This window comes from Schistocerca serialis, chromosome 1, assembly GCF_023864345.2.
Source record: "Schistocerca serialis cubense isolate TAMUIC-IGC-003099 chromosome 1, iqSchSeri2.2, whole genome shotgun sequence".
Taxonomy (NCBI): Eukaryota; Metazoa; Arthropoda; class Insecta; order Orthoptera; family Acrididae; genus Schistocerca; species Schistocerca serialis.
The window spans coordinates 120,541,205-120,564,311 of record NC_064638.1 but is presented as its reverse complement, the minus strand read 5'-3'; the positions used below and the strand labels follow the sequence as shown (position 1 = coordinate 120,564,311).

At 42.3% G+C, this 23,107-nt stretch overlaps 1 protein-coding gene across 1 annotated transcript in view; it reads left to right on the top strand.

Moving 5' to 3' along the window:
- LOC126449995 (KAT8 regulatory NSL complex subunit 1) overlaps positions 1–23,107 on the top strand; it is a 266,279-nt gene that overhangs the window by 131,737 nt on the left and 111,435 nt on the right. Inside the window, exon 3 of the mRNA XM_050091025.1 lies at positions 7,324–7,446. Coding sequence (XP_049946982.1) covers positions 7,324–7,446 — 123 coding nt within the window. The remainder of the gene's footprint in view (positions 1–7,323; positions 7,447–23,107) is intronic.

The window sequence follows — 23,107 nt, the reverse complement described above, 5'->3', positions numbered from 1 at the left end:
ATTTTTGTAAGACATTCAGCAGCAACATTGGCAATATGCGGCCGCGCATTATCGTGGTGCAGCATCCAGCCTGCTTCATGGAAATGTGATCTTTTGCGACTGATATGGATTTACAATGTTTTCAGGACATCCATGTAGTATTGTCCAGTTACTGATGTGTGTGCAGGTACAACATGTCGCTAAACTATTCCATGAATATCAAAGAATGAGATGACCATAACTTCCCCAGCAGAGGCAACCACTTTTGCTTTTTTGGAGGTAGGTGATGGAGATTTCCACACTGAGCATTGCTGTTTGCTCTCAGGATCAAAATGATGTAGCAAAGCTTCATCAACCGTGATTACATTTGAAAGAAACTCCGGATCTTCCTCTAACATCAACTTCAGCTGCATACAGACCTGCACGCGAATGTCCTTTTGTTCAGGAATCAGCGGTCTTGGAACCCATCGCGCACAAACACGTGTCATGTGTAATTTTTCTGTCACCAACGTGTGGATGGCACCCAATGAAATGTTCAGTATTTCAGAAAGTGATCTTAACCCTGTGGTGCATGAATTTCACTGCAGTAGACAGCTGTTAATGGTCAATTCTCTGGCGTTTTCAGTCAGTCATGAGGCTGCAAATGCATGCAGGACACAACACCAGTAGGGAGTGCGCACTGCAGTGAACGGTGTACATTTGCAGCCTCAGGCCTGATTGAAAATGTCAAAGAAGCTACCTTTAACAGCTGTCCACTGTAGTTGACGCTATGCGCCACATGGTTAAGGTAATTCGTCGATCCTCTCTCACCATGACAGCAGCAGTGTTGATGTTCTCTTCCGTAAGAGCACTATCTGGAGCACCGGGTCCACCTTCCTTTGAAAATGATTGTCTCCCCTCTTTGAACATTTTAAACCACCTTCGAGTTGTGTTGTTGGAAAGAACAGACTCTCTCCATAGGCCTCATGTAACATTGTACAGGGCTATTACAAATGATTGAAGCGATTTCATAAATTCGCTGTAGCTCCATTCATTGACGTATGGTCACGACACACTACAGATACGTAGAAAAACTCATATAAAGCTTTGTTCGGCTGAAGCCGCACTTCAGGTTTCTGCCGCCAGAGCGCTCGAGAGCGCAGTGAGACGAAATGGCGACAGGAGCCGAGAAAGCGTATGTCGTGCTTGAAATGCACTCACATCAGTCAGTCATAACAGTGCAACGACACTTCAGGACGAAGTTCAACAAAGATCCACCAACTGCTAACTCCATTCGGCGATGGCATGCGCAGTTTAAAGCTCCTGGATGCCTCTGTAAGGGGAAATCAACGGGTCGGCCTGCAGTGAGCGAAGAAACGGTTGAACGCGTGCGGGCAAGTTTCACGCGTAGCCGCGGAAGTCGACGAATAAAGCAAGCAGGGAGCTAAACGTACCACAGCCGACGGTTTGGAAAATCTTACGGAAAAGGGTAAAGCAGAAGCATTTCTTAAACAGGAGATTGGAAAACCGATGGATCGGTCGTGGTGGAGATCATGATCAGCAATTCATGTCATGGCCTCCACGCTCTCCCGACTTAACCCCATGCGATTTCTTTCTGTGGGGTTATGTGAAAGATTCAGTGTTTAAACCTCCTCTACCAAGAAACGTGCCAGAACTCCGAGCTCGCATCAACGATGCTTTCGAACTCATTGATGGGGACATGCTGCGCCGAGTGTGGGAGGAACTTGATTATCGGCTTGATGTCTGCCGAATCACTAAAGGGGCACATATCGAACATTTGTGAATGCCTAAAAAAACTTTTTTGAGTTTTTGTATGTGTGTGCAAAGCATTGTGAAAATATCTCAAATAATAAAGTTATTGTAGAGCTGTGAAATCGCTTCAATCATTTGTAATAACCCTGTATAGGCCTCAGCTGAAGATTCGTTGAGACGAAAGCAGAATTTCAAAGCCGCATATTGTTTCTCGCTTGTTACCTCCATTGCAGGAGTAGGCGATAATGTGTCTGATCTTGCTTGCCTCTCACAGGCGGGAACAAGGAGTCCCAACAATCAAACTACTCCGGCGTGTTTGTTGCACATTAAGCTAACAGAATATCATAAGATTAAATTTTAGCGCGAGAAACTATGACCGTAAATTTTTCAGTATTTATTGAACAGACCTCGTACAAACATTTTTAAATATATGTGGCATGCTTACTTTATTTCTAAATATCATACTAACAATAAGCAATACCGAAAAGAGACAGTTCATGATCAAGCTTAGATTTCCGAGTAGAAGCGTAAGAATCCGATTTTTACTTCTTACAGTTCGTCAATACCGAATGAGAAACATAGCATGTAGGGAACATGCACAATCCCAAAATAGTGGCTCTTAATTTTTAACGCGAAAAGTAAAAGTTTCGCTGAAAAACTAACTACAGAGATGTGTGCAGCATCTCTCTATTTAATAAAACATCTCCCAGATTTTCTCGGCGTGACTTTAATTTTATGCGCAATATTTCGATGACCCAGCCGTCTCCTTAAGTGCCGCACGCTGTTACTTGTACACGCTGCCTGGACTCAGACTTGAAGAAAATGGTTGGATCGGTCTTCGAAATAATGTGCATAAAATGGAGCGAACTCGGAGGAACACCCAGAAGCTCACTATTGATTAACAAAAGACAGAATACCTTCATCGTGTGAAGAAGACATGGTACCACGTTACTTGCACTAGCATAGTCACACGCATACTATACTGCCATGTATCTGGCACGTCGTTGGGCGCCCATTCGAAGATAATGGGCGCGTCAACGTTTGGGTATGCAGGGTAGTAAAAACAATTTGTAAGGATTTTGAAGGATGGCTATGCTGAGAAATAACTGTTACGAAAAAAAAAATCAGTACGTTGCGCCGCTTCCGAGTTACTAGCGTTGAAGTTAGCCAATCAGGCCGTTGGGCGCGAAAATTCAAGCCCCCTGTCAGAGGCGGTGTCACCAAGCGTGTTATTCGTTTTGTTGCCTAAAACCGAACAAGAGAGCGATACAAAAATTGAAAATAGAACGGTGGTAAAAATCGAATTCGATCTAGGGGCTGAGCAGTCTTACGCGCTAACATCGACGCCATGAGAACAACTGACACTAATTGTTTGTCGCGGGGCGCTACACTTTGCGCGCGCAATGGCCTAATTAGATAACTCCATGCTAATTAACTCGGAAATGGCGCAATGTGTTGAACTTTTTCTTGACTTTTGTTTCTCAGCACAACATAGCCGACCGCGTAACTTCTGTATACTTTCCTTCGATTCATTGCAACATTCCACATTAGGGTTGGGGTAGCAGAGATTACGCTGCCTGTGCAACTCTTCGAATCTCGTGCGTGTCAATGGACACTTGTCAGTGGTGGTTTCTTTCGAATAGAGATACTCTCACTATAGCCTTGACATAGTGGCAGCACAGCTTTGGAATGTCTCATGCTACGTGCGTGCACTGTTTGGCTCGATGTAAAGAGCTGATAGCGCGTCTGCTTATTCGGAGCAGCACTATCAAACTGGTGGCCGGTGCAAAGTTCACGACTCGATGCGCCGTGGCGATAGGCTCTCTCTCTCTCTCTCTCTCTCTCTCTCTCTCTCTCTCTCTCTCTCTCTCCCCCTCCCCCCCCCCCCCCCCAATCCCTCCACCCTTCCTCCTTTCACTCCCCCCCCCCCCCCCCCACCTGTATCAACACAAACCCGCCAAAAAAAAGGTACCTCAGCTTTTCTAAAATAGTTCCTAACGCGGATAACAAGCCGCAGCCCTCCGGTTCAGGTAGAAGTAGCATAAATGCGAATTTGGAGCGGCACTTAGAATAAAAAGCTATCATTTTCTGGAAATCGTCAAGAAAAGCATGCTTGCTTTACGTTGTCGAAGTGATTCGTGAATGTGTGCACTGAATTATTTACGATAAAGACGTTTCTCAAATTGTAACTAATGTCATGGAACGACGCTCTTTCATTAAATTGCTTTCAGCAAAAGATTCTCACATTTATCAGAACTTTTGAAAGGTGAAATGATAAATTTAAGATGTATTTGGAAGGAGAAATAAGGGTTTTAAATTAGCTAAAAGAGTGAAAATTTTTATTTGATCTGTGGCCTTATTTCCGCACGCCTGTTTGTTTTTACAAAAACAATGAAAGAACCCTTTTTTTGATAAAAATCATTGTTTCTCAAAATATTCGCCTATAATAAAAAATACATGCACTTTTATATCCGTTCGAACCAATTCTGGAAACATTTTTCCATTCTGATGCTGGTACCTCAAAAGCAAGGTTTTGCAAGGGTCCAACAAGTTCTTGAGGTGATGAAAATTGCCGTCCATGTATATTTGTTTGTCTGATGGAGGGGAATGAAAAGAATTCCTATGGCGATAAATCAGATCAATAATGGCAATAAGGTTTTGGTCTGTTTGAGCTGCTGGCATTGTCATAAATGCTGCGACATTTTTTAATCTTCTTCCTCAATTTATTGTAGTGATAAACGATCGGTTTCGCGCAAGGTCTTCGCAAACGAACCACTGTAGTTGGTGTCTCTTCATCGTGGGATACCCAAACAATTGGTTGATGCTGTGCTTATTAACTCATACGAATACATCAAACTTCAGTCTCCCTTTACAATGATGTATATGTATATGGATTTAACATTTCCACGGTCGAATATTTCCTTACACAAATTGACACTACTTTGTTTATGAACTTCGGTCGAATCGTGCGACATCTCGCTGTTATTTTTCACAGTTTAATGTTCATCAAGAATCGAATATACTGCAATCTTCCATATGCATAAGGTTGTTTCTACCTCACGGTAAGTCTCAGGTCGAACCTCTTTTGTCATGTTGCGCACTTCTTCGATGTGTCTTGGATCAGCTACCGATTATACTCTATCTTGTCAAAATTCTTCGTTGATGGAAACATGCATGACGAAATTCTGTAACAGTTCTGAACAGTATTTTCTAAATATAACTACTATTAGTGCAATCGAAGCTGACACTCGACGAGGAGGCTGATTGAAGCGAACGGAAATCGGAAAATGCCTATACGATTGCTCCCATCTGTCATCACGACGATTGTCAGTTTGGATTGCGCGAACGAAGCGCTTCGAGGTCTTCTTGTGTACATTCACGTGACATTTCAATTTTTTCCCAAAATTTTCTTTAATTGGTCACTGTAAACAAACTACTTGGCAAACTTTTGAACTGCCGTAGTTTTAATAACAACAACAACAAATTTTCAAACCGTAGTAATGTCACATCTCAGTAGCGCCATGTAGCGGTCGTTGAAAGAAAAGGGAAACAGTGAACCTTACATTCATACGAATACCATCTCGAATGTGGTGGATTTTACCTTAACTGATAATGATTTACTTGACACATCGATTAAATGAAGATAAAAGCGCTATTACTGAGTCAGTATTACGCGTAAGAACTACCTGTTTTAAGTTAGTAGTTACGCAATGACCCGTTTTTTCAACACTCAAAGTACTATTCCAAGGTGAAAATAGCTTCGGCTTTAAATAGATTAGTAGTCAACTCTTCGTGCTAGAGACTGGTTGCAAATTGAGCTGAAAAGAGGGCGGGTTAGTAGCTAATTGGTTAAGTTAGCCATTCATTTACCAGAGCAAAATACATATTCAAAATCAGTAATACTGTCTTTTTTGTTCCTTATTTAGCCTTCATTGTTATTTGGGAGACCTTGGGGGTGTCTTCCCCGGCGTTTTGTGCGGTAGGCCATCTTTGAGGTACAGTCACGTAGACCTGTCTGCTCCAGGAAAAAGGGACTGATGACTTACAGTTTGGTCCCTTTAATCAGACAGACAGTTATCCAAAACAAACAAACAAACACACACGCACGCGCGCGCGCGCGCGCGCGCGCGCGCGCGCGCGTTTCGTGCACAGCACTAGCTAACCACTGCTGGATCCTTTAGCAGAAGTCGCAATTCAGCTTCATATTCTCAGTTATCGTCATCACAGAGATCGTCCTATAGTAGATAGGCTCCATACGACATTGTTTGAGGCGGAACTTTTTGCATAGAGCAAATCATCGTTTGCAACTGGTCCTATACAGGCAGAGGCATAAATACTATAATTTGAAATGAAGTAGTTTGCAATAGTTACCGTACAAACCTGACATACTGAAGGTCGTGGGTTCGAATCTAATTATGGCTATTTGTAATTCTGTATCATAATGACAATTGTTGTTTTTAGTTAATTGGTTAAATGTAATTTTTTTTATTTTTAATGTTTCTTCGCATCATTTTCATCACCGTATTGACTTTATTTGGTCTTATTTTTGTACCCGTCTTTCGTTTTTCATTTGTAATCAGCTTGTCTCGCCTACAACCTGTAACAGAGTAATGACCAGGACTGTTCATTGGTTGCTATCGCACCAGCTCGTGAAGCCAATGAAGCTGTTAGTGCTGGAACTGATAGTTTTCTGCCTTGAGTTTGCTGGGAGAAGTCAGCTTTAATCTCCGTGAACAAAACAGCGTGATTAATACTTCTGCCGCAGGTTACTGACCGCCTTTTCCCTGATACATTGCACAGTATGCGGTTTGGTTAAGTTAGGACACGAGAGTAAGTCCAAAGCTAAAAAGACGTCGGTTGCCGCAGTTCAGTCGTTGGTCACTTAAAATCAGTTGTGGGTAGAGCATTTCACGTTCCCGCCGTACCTGACGGCAGCTGCTTCCAACATTGCACCGCGTCACATGAACAGCACTTCCGAAGTGACCCGCTTTTAACCGAACGGCTGCCCATGTGGCAACACTGTAGTGGCAAATGACTGGTGTCAACAGTAAAGTAATTTTAATGGGACTATAGTAAAAGTGGTTTGTTGTTGCCTTCCTTCAGTCCGTGAATGGTACCTTACTTACACTGTTTGGTCTAGGTTAATGTAGTATGTGCGTTTGTGTAATGTAATGTTGGCGTTTGTGCTGTTACGGATAGCTGCGGAGAAAAGGAAGAAGATTATCGTGATAATGAGGTATATCTCACAGTCCACTTTTCGTCTTTAAGTGACGGATAACACGAGACTGCGCTGGCTCCGGAGCGAAACTCACTACATTGATGACCGATTGTGAGCGGTAGGCAGCTTCCGTTCCTCCCATTTCCGGTCAGATGATACAAATGGAATCTTATCACGTTGTAGGCTGCTGAGAGATTTAGCGACCTCGACCACGGAAAAGGACGGTTAAGATAAAAAAGAATTGCTCGCCAATTAGAAAGAAATCTGTGTTGTAACAGTACTGTCTTTAAAATAAGAACATTATATAATATGATTGAAGAGTTTATTTTGTGTGTGTATAGATTTGATAGCAGCTGCAAACTCTGTTGTTTCAGAGAGAAACGCGCGGCTTGGCGCTGGGCGCAACATCGCGCGAGGATAGCCAGTCGGTGGACATGGCTGCAGGCGCAGATCTCTGACCTGGAGTACCGCATCCGCCAGCACAATGACATCCACAGGTAGGCGTGCTCTCCTCTTCAACCTTCTATGCTTCTGCGCATATTTGTGAGTACTATGGAAGACGCCATTCCAGTCCTACAGTACTCTAATAAATAGGTACTTTCATTTCTTAAAAGGAAGTCATTTTCTTTCGTTGGCTATTCTATGATTTCATTATTTAGAAGTTAGTTAATTTTACCCACCTACGCATAATTAAGCACATAAAATATATTGTATGTTTGCAGCATGTTATATTCCATACATAAGTGTCTTGTATATGTGGGGAAGAGGGGGAGGAGGCAAATATGACGACGTCCCTAATAAAGAACTTCGCACAACCATAGTATCTACTAGCTCAACTACCAAGTCCATATGTAAAATGGAAAAAGTGCAGTCAATATGCCGGTTTTGTTACTGTGTCAGCATACGTTACACACTAAAATAAGTAGAAACACACTTTGACTTATTAAAATCAAATTGGGTGCAATCGACACATTTACCAGCAACCCGCCATATTGTAGCTTGATTATGCCCAATCAGGAGAAATTAGATAACTGATAAATAATGGAATAGTGTTTATTTAAAAATAAAAGAGCCTACACAGGAAAATGAGTTCATTAAAGTAAACATCTAGTCTCTATTACATTACTTACGGAAATATGCATCTCAATTTCATATTTGCAGATGCAGCTTAGTAATGTCTTCACCTATTAACGTAGACCTGGATGAGAAATGTTAAATGATATTTAATTATCTGAAGTTCTATAAGTAATTTTTGGGAAATTACAGTATTTATGACATAGCAGGTTGATCCTTAAAGCAGAGGAATTACCTCGAGTTGAGAACTCGAGGTAATTCCTCTGCTTTAAGGATCAACCTGCTTGTGTTTTCCTTAGGCCAGACTAGATTGTGACACTTCGACGGAGCTTCATTGTAATCACGATTGTATTACATACAAATGCAGCAAAACACACAAACCAACTTCACCGATTAATACCAACACTAAAATTCACGTTGGGAGTCGAGTCGGATTTCTCTGGCTTATTGTAGATTCCCATAACATGGAGAGTGGATTGGGCTAGTTCAAGTTAATCAAGTATGGAATTATTGTAAACATTGTAGTTAGTGGTGGGAAACGCATTGCCGATATTGTAGTTGGACGGGTAACCTGTGGACACCTGTTTACGACTGTCACCAAAGTCCAAGGAAATTGCAAGAGGTAGACTATTTTCCTCACTCCTGTAAATGTTCGTTCAGTATTAGTTGAAAGATGTTAAATTCTAACTTTACGCCAAGAAGTTATGAGAGACAGTAAAATGTCATTTGGAGAAGAATGGGACACGAAATATGTCGTTCTCCATGTGGAAACGTCCTGCGACTAGCTATAGCGATGTAGGAAAGCCGCAGTCGTCCTCCCGAAAAAGACATCTGCCTAAATCTCTGCGTTACCTCGCTCGGTTGACTTCAGTACTAATGCTCGTTTTTCACCATGAATCTGATTTGCTGTAAGCACAGCTCACGTAAGCGGTATTAAAAATCTCTCTGAGCGCATATGTTAGCTGGACTCGAGGCAGGGTGAGATATTAACATCATGTCTGTTTCGGATCAGTGGTGAAGAGACTTCTTAGTCCAAAATCAGGTAAATATTTTCAGTTCCCACTGGGAGAGACTAGCATTTCGCCACAGTGGAATGACACACGAAAGTCCTACAGCGAAAGAAGTGCCTCGGACGTGACCGGAGTCAAGTTATCTGCTTCAGTGCAGTGCTACCCAAATAATCCGTACTTGATGTGAGGAATAGCGCATTGTTCTTAAGGTAAGGTTTACGCAAGTCGTTTCTCATTCTCCAGAGCTAAATTCGGTGAGATGTCACAGTGGCTGAGACACAGTTAATCATGAGGGGTGGACCTCAAATCTCGTCGCGTTATCCTTACTTATTTTTGCTGCTGTCTGTGCACCAACTTAAGTCGAAGAGAAGGAATTGATGGTACCATCTTTAAAACTAATAAAGATCTTTTTCATTCTTCCCAGTCCGGGTATTATCTCGATGTCGTTGTAAAATAAAAGGTGGTCTTCCATTCCTCTGTATCTTTATAAAGCTACTTTGCCGATTACACGACAGTAATGCAGGTTAGGTTCTGCAGTATCTCAAATGATTTGCGTTTCCTGCCTGTTACTTCAGCGATCAATGTGTGAGTGATCTACGTCTATATACATACTCCGCAAACCACTGTGAATCGCATGGCGTAGGGTACTTAGCATATTAAGCCGCACGGAGCAAAATTCGCCGTGTAAGGGCGTGGAACACATGAGAGCTTTTTGCTTCAAGTCAGTTTCATCCTCTCAAATGGTTGTCGCAGAACTGTTTACACTAGGGCGATTTTATGCTGATATTTACAGTCTGGTAGTTCCTGCGAGAACTTCGTGTAAGTGTCTTGTCTTGGGAGAGCTGATGTCGGAAAAGTTTGCACACAGCAGGGTGAAGTTTTGTGCGTGAAGGAAGAGCCTCGGGATACAGCGACACTAGTAATCGTTGTAGTGGCAAAGTAAATACTTACATGGCCGTGTTGCTGATGGATGAGAGAGCGGATGCGGCAGCGGAATAATTTTGGGGCACGAAAGAATCACGTTGTAGAGCTTGTGATGAGAAAAAGACAATAGTATAGAAATTTTGCAAGAATGACACTGATGAAGACACAAGAAATACTCTTCATAATTGAGCCAAAAATTGCCAATCCAGATACTGTTATGCTTAAATCAATTAGTGTGAAAAATAGACTGCCCTTGACACTAATATTTCTAGCATCAGCTGTTTATTCTCTTTAATATTTGGTACAGTAGCAATTACGACGCAATGACACGACCAAATTTCATCGTTATACCCATAGACGTTCAAAAGCCAAATAGGGCGGATATCTGATAAATGAAGGATTTCCGGACATGTTATTTTAGCGTTTTTCCTTGTGTTGACTTACGGATCAACTCGTACATTCCTGGAGGTCTGTTCTTCAACACCCAATTAACGTAATGACATAAACAATATGTATACCAAGTAATACAAAATTGTAGTTACAGCTGTATTGCATGAAATTTTTACAGTTCCAAAACAATTACTTTCAAACATAACTTCAGTCATAGCTTTGGCCCTTTCACCTACAAACTAGTTAACTTCGTTCTTAGTCCACTGCCTGGCAGTATTTTCATTACTATTTTTGCCGACACATCGCTGCCATTCACCAACCCTGCCTTATCAATCGCGACGATACTGTACACCGACAATGACTGTACAAGTTTATAGAACGGTTCGTTGCAGTATTGATCTGGCGAAGTGTGTAGCGCACCTGTGTGTAAATTCATTTTATCATATTAACGTGAGATCGAATCTTTGCAGTGACAATTTTTTTTTATTTTTCGTTTCTTAATTCTATATAATATTTCTGTGATGGTTTACCTTATTTGCTGCAAAGCGTGGCTTAAGTCTAGAACTTTCTAAATAGGCTAACAGTGTGTGTTGTTCGTTGAGGAGCTAAAAGGGGCGATTTCTTTGCTCAGAAACATGCCAAGGCCACATTTACGGCTCAAAATATGCAATTTCATGGGTGCTTCTATGTAATGTGTGCATCAGTACAGCAAAATATATTACCAAGCTATGATACTGTACATGTTTAACAGTGAAATAACGCAGAAATCTGGTATGCGATGTGTAGTTTTTCTTGCCTGAGAGCTAAGGCGAACACGTCGTGAGAGACGAAAGTTGTCGCCCACACCGAGAGGTCTGAACTCCCAGAGCGCTGTTGAAATCTATCCCTTCCTGACGCTGCCGGCGAGCTGTTGCAGGCTCTGATGTCTGCTAGCTGGCTGCCCTTAGGGTGCTGTGCATGCTTTCCGTGATAGCTCCGGTGCTATTTTCCTTGTGGGGCCTTGCAAGGTTTCTTGAATAATACCTGCGCAGGCCAATCACGAGTCCTGTTTGACGTCATAGCATACGGGGTGGGAACACTGACAATGCCAGTTGACCCTAGAGATTAAAAAAAAAAATGTCACCTGCACCCCTGGCGATGTGTGATCTTTCTCAAACGACTGTAAATAAAGTATTGGGCAAAAAAGTGCCTATCATTTCGTTAAAAGTTCATAGTTACTTGATATTTCAGGATTAAGAAAAATGCTGCTGATATTTCAGGATTAAGTAAACTGCTGCAAGAATTTCGCTAAGTTTGCACTGTAAAATAGAGATCGCTATGAATTTGCGTTCGATGTGTGTTAGTCATATTTTTTCTGCGTGTGAAATGTAGCTAGCATATTGAGTTATTCTTCGAACTTGGTAGGATGTGGCCTTCAGAAAACGGGTTGTATGTAAAGTGCTTCATCCAGAGCTCGTGCGCAAACGAAAAAGCCAGAATGAAATATTCACAAGATTCCTCGTATCTCATAAACAGTTCCAGCTATCAAAACAGGATTTTCACAAATGATTGTACGCAAAGAGGAGTGTATTTCGCTATATGGTTTATATGCGAAATTTCCGTATCCAGAGCTATATTCAAGCGACTACGAATTTTCTTTCAGTTAAATAATGTGGTATCTGAGGGGCCACCGATAGCCAGTGAAACGAAATTGCTGGGGTTTGAAGCAATATATGAGAAAAAGTTAGTTTATTTTTAAACAGTGAATAGGCATTTTCATTAACTACTGACTTGACTTTCTCTCAGTTTCTAGTTTAAACGCTGCTACATGCTTCCGTCGCAAATGTAACCACATTAAAATGTTGCTGAGATGAGTACTGATAAGCTCCGCTGAATTTTGGCGAAAGAAGCAGATTTTAATGTGGCAACAAGGTCACTTTCTTATACTCGAAACTCGTAACTGATAACGTTTCTCTGAAGAAAAACAAAGGTAACAATAAGTCCGGGGAAAATAAATCATTACTTCCGTTGAAATTTCGGCGGAATCCTGTACTCGAGTGTGTTTTTAATAACGAATGTTGTGGATTGCGAGTGGCCAACAGGTTTTATATCGATAAGCCAAACAAATATGACCAATGCCCACGGCGCTATTTGATGCCGGCTGGTGACGTTGCGGGTACGTGACGCGGTAAGAAAAATATGAAAGCGAAGCAGAAACCGACGGGTGATCACTCTAGCGAAGATAAGGGTTGCAAATGGGGATATCATAGAGTTAAGCAACTTCGACAAAGGGCTGATAATTATTACGCAGAGCGTATGAAAAAGTATATCGAAAACGGCGAAGCTGATACAATGTTCACGTGCTACTGTCGTGAGCATCTATGGAAAGAGAGAGGACGACAGCGAAACTACCACTAGGCGCTAAGTGGTTGGACGACACGACTCTTCACCGAACGTTGGTTTCGGAGGCTTGTCTACTTTGTAAAGTAGAATTGATGATCATCTATGGCATCTCTGCCAAAAGAACACAGTGCTGGTGCACGCATAAGCGTTTCAGAGCACACCGTTCATCGTAAATTGTTGAACATGGAGCTCCGCAGCAGACCACCCCAACTTGGTCACATGTTGACCCAGCGACGTCGTCAATTGCGATTGCAGTGGACAGGGAACCAGCGTGATTCGATCGTCGATAAATAGAAACTTGTCGGCTTTTTGCTACACTAGGTCGACGGTCATCTCCACAAACGCCGTCATCTAGGTGAACGGAGGGCTGATGATAGTAGTATTATGCTACGGGGGATGTTGTTCTGCGACTGCATGGGACCTGTGGTTGCAATCGAAGACACGCTGGCGACTGCGACCCACTGCATCCCACCGAGAGAGATGGAGCAGTGGCTAGCACTCTCGACTCGCGTTCGGGAGGACAACGGTTCAAACCCGCGTCCGGCCATCCTGACGTAGGTTTTCCGTGATTTCCCTAAATCGCTTCAGGCAAATGCCAGGACGGTTCCTTTAAAAGGGTACAGCCGACTTCCTCCCACATCCTTCCCTAATCCGATGGGACCGATGACCTCGCTGTTTGGTTCCCTCCCCTAAATCAATCAGCCAATGCATCCCTTCATACTCGGTGTCTTGCCCAACGGCGATGTTATCTTTCAGCAGTATAATTGTCCGCGTCTCAGAGCCAGAACCGTTCTCCAGTGATTTTGAGGAGCATTATAGTCAAGTCATGGCTCAGTGACCAAATTCACCTAATAGAAATCCTATCGAACGCTTCTGGGTCCCATCGCGTGTCATAAACATGTACGTAAATCAGCGGCCCGTTATTTACATGTTTTACACTACCTGTTTGTAGACATCTAATGCCACATATCTCCACAAACCTACCAACAAACTGTCGGATACCTGATACCCCCTCCACAGGGGTTCACCACTCTACGGTGAGTACGTGCTTGGGTATGACGGGGGCCCCAGCCTGTGCAACACTACGTTATGTTTATGTGCTACAAACCTATAGTTCAACTATCTCTTACCACCTCTGGCTTTCTGGTGGATGGTCCTTTTGGCGCTTGGACGTAGTTCGGTCTTGATTTATAGTTTCACTCCTGGCGCTATCTTCGCGCTCCATTAATGGTTATATGGTCCACATTATTGGGTTTGACCTGCCAAATTTTGCAGAAGCGAGTGTCATGCAGGGAAGGTCGCCCACTGTGGTGTATCCTTTGCGCCTGTGCCTTCCTAGCCCTCTTCGTTCTTGTTGTCGTAGTGCACCAAAAACCCTGCATGGGAGCCATACTGTTGGAGGCGGGGGGTCAAGTACCCGCACAGCAGTAGCCACCTGACGGGGCCACACTGGGACTCACTGTTGTTGTTGTGTGCGTTGCACACACCTCATGTATGCCATGGAATACGTGCCCATCATGACTGGGGCTTGGGGACTCCTAGCAATGGATTACTGTCCAGGTAACCATTGCTGAGGCCGGGTAGCGCATATGGGAAGAGCCCCGTTGGGTGCGACTCCATGATAGATAGTTCACACGTGAAGCAACTTAAATTTTCCCCCGATGGTGGTCACGCGGCCCCTGCAGTCTCTTGAAATGGAAAGGACTCATATGATGTAACGAAATACTATCCCAACATGTTCCTTTCCCTGACCACATTGTCAGAGGAACGTTGGGCTAGACAGAGAGAAAGTAATACCCCAACATGTGGTCTTATACCAGGACCGACGGGGACACCTTTTTGGCCACAAAGGCGTTATTTTTCGTTGAGGGCATTGGTGACAAATACAAGGAAGTTGCAATCTGCCCTGGCACAGGCACTGCTCTCTTGTGAAACATTGGCCGACATTCCTGTGACTATCAGTCCCTACAGGAGTCTCAGTATAGTCCAAGGAGTCATTATACAATCTGAAAATGAGCTGTGGGCTAACTTACAGTGACAGGACGTGAATTTCATCCTTCGTGTTCATAGGGGCCAAGGGAAAATAGAGTTGCTAGAGGGGCTTTCGTCATGGCTTTTAAGGGCGATCAGTTGCCTGAGAAGGTCAAGGTGCCGGCCGCGGTGTTCGAGCGGTTCTGGGCACTTCAGTCTGCTTCAGTCTGAAACTCTGAGACTGCTACAGTCACAGGTTCGAATCCTTCCTCGGGCTTGTATGTGTGTGATGTCCTTATGCTAGTTGGGTTTAAGTAGTTCTAAGTTCTAGGGGACTGATGACCTCATATGTTAAGTCCCATAGTGCTCAGAGCCATTTGAACCATTTTGAAGGTAAATGTAAAGGTCTGCCAGTGTGATGTGAAACCCTATGTTCCTTGCCCTATGAGATGCTTCAGGTATATGTTCAGACATATGTCTTCCCATTGCACCACTGACCCTGTCTGCAGGGATTGTGGACATCCATTGCATGCGAAGATTTCTTGTGCCCCACACCTATCTCTGTAAACAGTGGCGAGATTATTTCTCCCTGCTCGCCTGATTGCTCCATTTTCAAGCGTGAGAAGAAAATCGAGTATAAGACCCTGGACAAACTTAGATTTCAAGGTGCCAGAAAAAAGTATAATGTCTTAAACCCATACAAATTACACAATCTTGCACTCCAACCGCGACATTCTCGCCTTCTCTGTCGATGGGGCTTTCCTCTGTTGTGCCTCTTACTGTGGGCTCTCAGAGCTACCCACTAATGCCGGTCCCCTAGGTGGTTGGGGGTCCTTCTGGTGCATTGGAGTCTTGCATATGGTTCAGCATCACCCTTACCATTGCGGATACTGGAACTCATTCATCATTGTGGTGTCGCCGTATGACACGAGCATTCTGAACTAGCCCTATGAACAGCCTAGTAGTCCCTCCTTACGTATCAGGCGCCAACAGCAGCTACTGAGTTACATTATATGCGTTTGTATCCTTCGTGAACTTCCCAATTACTGTGCCCTTTTGCCAGGAAGGGAGCTCCACCCCCCACAACAGTGACACAGAACTGGGTTTTCAATTGGTGCAATCCTACAGTGTCTTATGTTTGGAACTCCACCTTCCTCCACTGTCACCTCTGGTCAGAGAGACATCATATCTGCCTCATCTGGGATATGTGTCAGAAGTATCCTTTGGTCCACAAAGATTCCTTTGACCATGGTTTTTCGCCACCTGTTCTTGGCTGACCTTAGACAAATCGTGGTTCAGAAGTGGTGTTCACTGATAGCTTGTTCATCCGGCTACTGTTGAGCCATGTCTACACAGCAGTAACATCCACTCTCCGCCAAACAGCTGCAGTGTCTTCACTGCTGAATTGATGGTCATTAAACTACCCCTTAGCTGTGTTCTTCTTGCGCTGGCAAGAGTATCCTAATTTGTAGTGACACTCTAAGCATCCTTCTGGCTATTGACCCAGTGATACTCTCCTCACTCAGCGGTTACAGCTGTCCAGGATCTTGCCTCAACCTCCTTCAAGATCGACTGCTGGTCGGTTTCGTTTGGACCGATGGCTGTGTTGGAATTTTGATAAACGAATGAGCTGACTGGTTGGCCAAACTAGTCACCAGTATGCCGATTCTGGAAATGGGGATCCCAGAACTGGACCTTCGGTTTTTTATACTCGAACAATTGCTGGAAGTATGGTACTCAGAATGGTCTGCCCTGATCAACCCAAACAGAGTACAATTGAGGCTACCATGACTATGTGACAGGGTTCCCCTGCATGCTTCTCACAGAGTATCCACCATCCTCTGTCGACTCTGCACTGGCCACTCTTGGGTGCCCCATAGCCACATTCTCCGATGTGAGGATCCCAATCACTGCTGATGTGGAGGCCGCCTGACGGTGGTCCAATTATTCCTAGATGCCCTGTTTTGGCTGCTTTGAGGTGACATGTTAATTTTCCCAACATGCTACATCTGGTGCTAGCAGACGACGCCAAAGCGACTGACCTGATGTTATGTTTTGCCTATGAAGGTGGTTTCTATTCATCCCAGTGATTTTTAGGGCTTTTTGGCCTCATTGACCACCTGAGGGAGTGGTAGGGGCTCCATTCTTCTGCTCCATAATCCCCCATCCCTTCCCTGTCCCCTCCTCATTCTCCTGGGGTCCTTAGGCGGCCTTTGCTCCTGACCTCCATCCAATCTTTTTATTTTTTCCATTTCTTGATTTTAATGCCTTGTCTTGACTGATCTTTTAACGGCTGCTGTCTTTTTTCTGGCTTTTATCTCGTTTATTATTGTGTTAGTAACATGTAGGCTTTCCAGAGTTTGCCTTTCGCCTCCTTTGTTTGACGTCCACTCCATAAACGGATGAAACGACTGGTGATCTTGCAGGTTAGTCCCTTTCACTCCAAAGCAACCAACCAAGCTGATACACGCAATGACTAATGAATTTCGTTCCAAGGAGACAAACAAGCTGTTAATCAGGTGGTCATAATGTTTTGGCTCATCAGCGTGTATCTCATTTATCTAAGGAATATGAAAACAATTAACAGCACGTAGCATGCCATATTTTCTTTCCTATCCCTATGCAGAAAAAGGAATGTACTTTTTGAACAAAAACAACTATTTCGTCTAGAAAATTGGTAATCTGTTCACACATTGACAGGTAGATGATAGAATTGTGCAGATTGAAATGTTCTCATATTTTTTTGATCATTGAGATACAAAATAAAATTCCTTTGGTCAGTTTCAGTCCACGTCATTCATTATTAGAAACACAGGGGGTGTAGGACTCCATTGAAATTTCAACAGAAGTGCCGTAGCGATTTATTTTCGCCCGACTTAATATTCTCGTTATTTCTTCAGAGACACGTTATCAGTGACGAGTTTTGAGTGATACCCAAGTTCTCCTGTTGCCATGTTAAAACCGGTTCTTTCGCCAAAACACAAGAGATTTTAATTTTTCATCTCATTAACGTACTTACGCAATTAAAATTGCGACAAAATTATGAAACAGCAACTGATGGAAAGATATGACAATAGTTCATGAAAATGTCGGTTCTCGGTGTAAAAATAAACTGTAATTTTTCTCCTATATTGCCCCAACCCCACAGCAATTCTCGTTTCGCCAGTTATCTATAGCCCTTAAATATTACTTATTTTACTGAAAGAAACCATTAGTCGTTTGAGTATTGCGCTTAATATAAAAGTTTCGCATATTACATATTTAACGAATTACTCTCCTCTTTTCATACTGTCATATGCCAAAATCTTATTTCGGTATCTCAAACTTTTTATTGGATAGGAAGAATTGTATGAATATTTCATTTTGGCGTTTTCCCTGTCACAGGAGTTCGGGACGATGCGATTTACGTGCAACCCATTTTCTTGAGAGGTTAACGAAAAATTCAACATGTTAGCTATATTTCACAAGCAGCAAAAATAACCTAACATGAACCAACCTTAAATTCATAGCGACCTCTATTTTCAGTGCATACTTTCCGAAATTCTTGCAGGGGTTTACTTAATTCTGAAATGTCACAATTACTACCATTAACGAAATATTAGGTAGTTAATCATGAAGCTATAAGATGTGCGAGAGTCAAATTTTTTCACACAATAGGTTCATTATAATTGTTTGAGAAAGACTGCAGTTCGGAGGCGGGCTTGCGCGTCTTAATGTTCACGGAGTCAAGCCAACCTGATAGTTTCCGCACAGAATCTCAGGTTCAGCATACGAGGTAGCCGAAACCCCAATGCCAGCCGGCAGTCAAACGCGTCCGCTAGCACACGGATTGCGAACATTACTCCGTGTAAGACAGGCTGGGATTTCTCCCTGTTGCTGTCGCGTTCGGAACACCGTATGTTGTTTGGTGTCTGTTACCTGTGCGAATGACGTGTCATGTCAACAGCGGCATTCGATGGCTTCGCCGTGGGCGTATTTTGTATATAATAAATAGGTAGGTTTTAATTGTAGTCCATATAACGTTGTTTCTGGAAAGAGATTCTGTTGTATTTTCCTGCACAAATTTAACTGTCAAAGAGCTGATCCTAATCCGAGCATCACAGAACTTTATTACAAATCCACGTAATCTGTTGACCATACAATAATAGATATCGTTGTTTCGTATACACACACAAAACGCCATGTTGTTTTCCTTCATGAACATGGACACGTTACGTGAAACATGGAGCGCTCAGACTACTCATTGTCGTGTATCTTAAATTTTTAGAGGTCAAACCGGTATGTCCATTATTTGAAATTTTGTCTTAGTTGTTTCCACCCATATGTTTCTTATCTTTTTTTTCCTGTTTAACAGACATTGTCATGTTGAACGACGACAAGAACGCCCAGAATGATCCTGAGTAAGTTATGGCTGCCTTAACAGATGAGAATTGACATAATAATGTTTACTTGACAGACGACATATCGCCGAAAATCGAACACAAACACATAACAACCAGACAACATTCTGTTTCAAGAATAAAGTTTTAAGAGAAGTCGCGTGTCACGGCATAATCATCTCGGTTTATTTTTAATGAGAGAAGCTTGTGGCTTTATGATCCCATCATGTTTTCAAACTGTAACGCTATCTGTTGATTTCATGGAAGATGTAGGGCTGGAGGAAACTAAGAAAAATTTCTTTTAGATAAAACTTAACACCGCAGAAAAATTTATATATTAACAAAAAAGGAACACAGTAGAAGACGAATAGTGATTGCTTTAGGAGATTAAATAGTGAAGGCAGCAGAGCATTAAATAGGTAAAAAGACAAGGCCTACCAAAAATCCTGGGGTAACACAGGAAATACGGAATTTAATTGATGAAAACGTAAAAATGTAGTAAAAGATGATTTGACACAGCACTGAAAGACCTCCAAGTAGAAACAAGACCGCAGGATTAGACGACATTCCATCGGAACTGCTGATAGCGTTGGGAGAGCCAGCCATGACAAAATTTCCATTTGGTGTTCAAGAGACAGGTGAAATCCCCTCAGACTTTAAGAAGAATGTAGTGATTTCATTCCAAAGATAGCAGTTGGTGACACTGTGAAAATAACCGAACTATCAGTGAAATAAGCCATAGTTGTAAAATACTAACACGAAAATCTGGTAGAAGCCGATCTTGGGGAAGACAGTTACGATTTCGGAGAAATGTATGAGTACGGACACAAGAAGCAATAATGACTCTACGACTCCTCTTAGAAGATGGGCATATAAAATGTAGACTGGCAATGCCAGGAAAAGCTCATCTGAAGAAGATAAATTTGTAAACATTCTGAAGAAGAGAAATTTGTTAACATCGAATATAGACTTAAATGTAAGGAAGTCTTCAAGGTATTTTTTGTGGAGTGTAGCCATATGTGGAAGTGAAACATGGACGATAAACAGTGTAGCCAAGAACAGAATAAAAGCTTCTGAAATGTGGTGCTGTAGAAGAATGAGGAAGTCAGATGGATAGATCACTTAACTAATGAGGAACTGAATAGAATCGGGAAGACAAGAAATTTTTGGTGGAACCTGAGTTAGAAGAAGTGATCGTTTGATAGGACACATCCTGAGACATCAAGGGATCACCAATGTAGTTGAAGGAAAGTTTTGGGGGTAAATACCGCAGAGGGAGAAAGAGATGGATGCAGTGAGCAGGAAAGTTGTGTGGAGAGTTGCATCAAACCAGTCTTTGGACTGAAGACAAAAACAACAACATATTAATGTTAGCACTTTACAATAGGTTGGCGTGTCTACTTAGGCAACACACCTTAACTTAGTATGTTTGTGTTATATTTATACCCATTTACGGAGTTAGATGGCGCATTGGTTAGCACGCTGGACTCGCATTCCGGAGGACGAATGTTCAACTCGCCATCCAGATTTATGTTTTCCGTGATTTCCGTAAATTGCTCCAGGCAAATTTCGGGAATGTTGCTTTGGGAACAGAGCGCAGGCTCGGTTTTAAGGAAGGAAATCGATCTGGCAACGGGACTTCAAGCTCCTTACCCATTGTTTTGCTGTCAGGCAGGTAACTTTCATTCTTATGCTAATTATATTCACATTTTAGTAGTATTTTTATATTACCTAGTATCACGAGGAAAAATGTGTTTAAAGTACATCGCGACTGGTACCTTTTTAAGGACTGAGAGCCATTTGGATATTTCTGTTGCAAATGGCAAAATAGTTTAGAAGCGAAGGAAAGATAGAAGGATTTAACGTCGTGTAGCCGACGAGGTCATTGGAGACGGAACAGAAGCTCGCATTCTGTTAGAAGGTCTGGCTTGCCTTAGTGAAGGGGCAACATGAGAGTTCGGTTGTAAAGTTAATGTTACCTTTCTTCTAGGGCAGTGGGGGTAGGGACCGCTGTTCTCCTTATTTTACGGACGAAGAGAACCATTGCTATGGAATGCGAATAATTCTCAGGTACATATGCTCTGTATCACATTCTAACCCACTCTGAAATAAGGTTTTAAAAAAAAAAGCGGTAGAAAGAAAAGTTTCTGTTCAGACTCCATGGTAGGCAGCTACTTCTGCCGTGCGGAGTACGAAAAGCTGATCCTCCCAGCGCCCTTTAGTCACACATTGTTGAAAGCTGGCAGCAGTATCGTAGATTAGATATTGCTCTTGGGTGCCGTTTATTATTATTATTATTATTATTATTATTATTATTTTTATTTTTTTTATTCGGTGTAATGGAAGTTGTCCAATCATCCTCGAAATGCAGTAAAATGTGAAATGAGTCAGATACATTGTTCATTCCGGAATTTTTCATACGTTGTTCGTTTCGGTAATCCTAAATGGAAACATCCGAAGGGGTGCGGCACAATAAAAATTACAAACGTAATATGTATCGTAAGGTAATGCAGTTTCTTGTGGAAAAGAGAACCAAAGTACGCTAGATCCCGGAGGTACAAACTTTTGGGAGACATGGGAATACAGTTAAGAATGACTGAGACTTACTATAGGGTGACAGTTTTATGCTTATTTGATAAAAATTCGTGCTAGGGAGGAGGAGGAGAAGAAAGAAGACGACGACTTGATAACCAAGGTAAATTAAGTACGCACATTCACAATAAGTGATTCTCAGTATCAATTTGTACGTCTGTTAGTTCAGCGTAGAAATGTAGAAGAAATTATTCACCGTGAAATCCTTCAGACATATTAAACTGTACTTCACAAAATTTAGAGCCTTAATGTCGATTATTGTTATTCCCAAGTTTGATTTTGTGAACTGGGCTGTTTGGAAGCAGAGACACTCATTGTGATGTTTCGCTCCAGTTAAATGTGTGTCCTTTCTTATATTAATGCAGGTCTGAAACACGGAACCAGTATTCTGCCGGACTGCTTTAGTTCTCACTGTTGCCCTTTGGAATTAATGTTTGCAGTTAGTGCCTTCACCGGATGCAGGGGTAATTCCTTTAAGAAGCAAGTTCCATTTACATTTTTTTTAAATTGAGTAATTAACTCTTTGTAGACAGCATTATAAATGAGGGCTGCAACTGCATGTTTCTACTGTTCACTTTCGCTAGAAAACGTAGCTCCTAGAACAGTTTCTGATGGTCTCGTGATGGACGACATCCTATGTTCCATTCGTTCTTGTCCAAAGCCCGTAAAACAGGTGCATTACGTTTTTTCGAAGTACGTCGTAAATTAACCTGTCGAGTAAAATAGGCATGTGCACGGTGAAGTTCACACGCTAGATCTGTATCGACTCCTTACGTAATTTCTAGACTTCACAAGAGAAGCAGCAAACTGCGGGTTGTTTGACACAGTACAGTAAACGTAACATTTACCGTATACACCACGCAAGCACTTTCTATCGGAAGTAGTTCTAAAATCGCAATCCAAACTTTGATTTTATACGATACTATCGAACCTGGCAATACTTCGCAGTTGTAAATATGTATGGGAATTGGATGTACGTCCTAATCTGGGGTATGCCTGAAAATTGGCGGGAAGCAAATTTCGGCTCCTCATTGTGACATCGATATTCTAGTAAACTTCCTGTCGGACATACGCCATATATTTTATTAAGCAAGAATTTACAGGTTTTGTGTTAAAAAAGACTGCGAGAAAGGCAATGCTGTAGTGTGCGGTGTTGTGAAAGTGTGCGATTTCGTTGTATTTCTCATGGTCGGTTTTAACTAAAACAGTAGGACGTATAAATTGTTGTTCCGTGTGCTATAATTTTAAACCGTAATCGTATGTGCAACATAATGCTGTTTTGTTTTTTTGTTCGGAGTCGATTGTAATAGAAAACCTATACCTGGAAGATTTTATTTATGGCTTGTAGGCATATGATTAGGATACTGCTGAACTACCTGAATCATCAGAAAGCTACTCATTGACAAGACTGAAACTGCGAAATAATCTCATTGGAG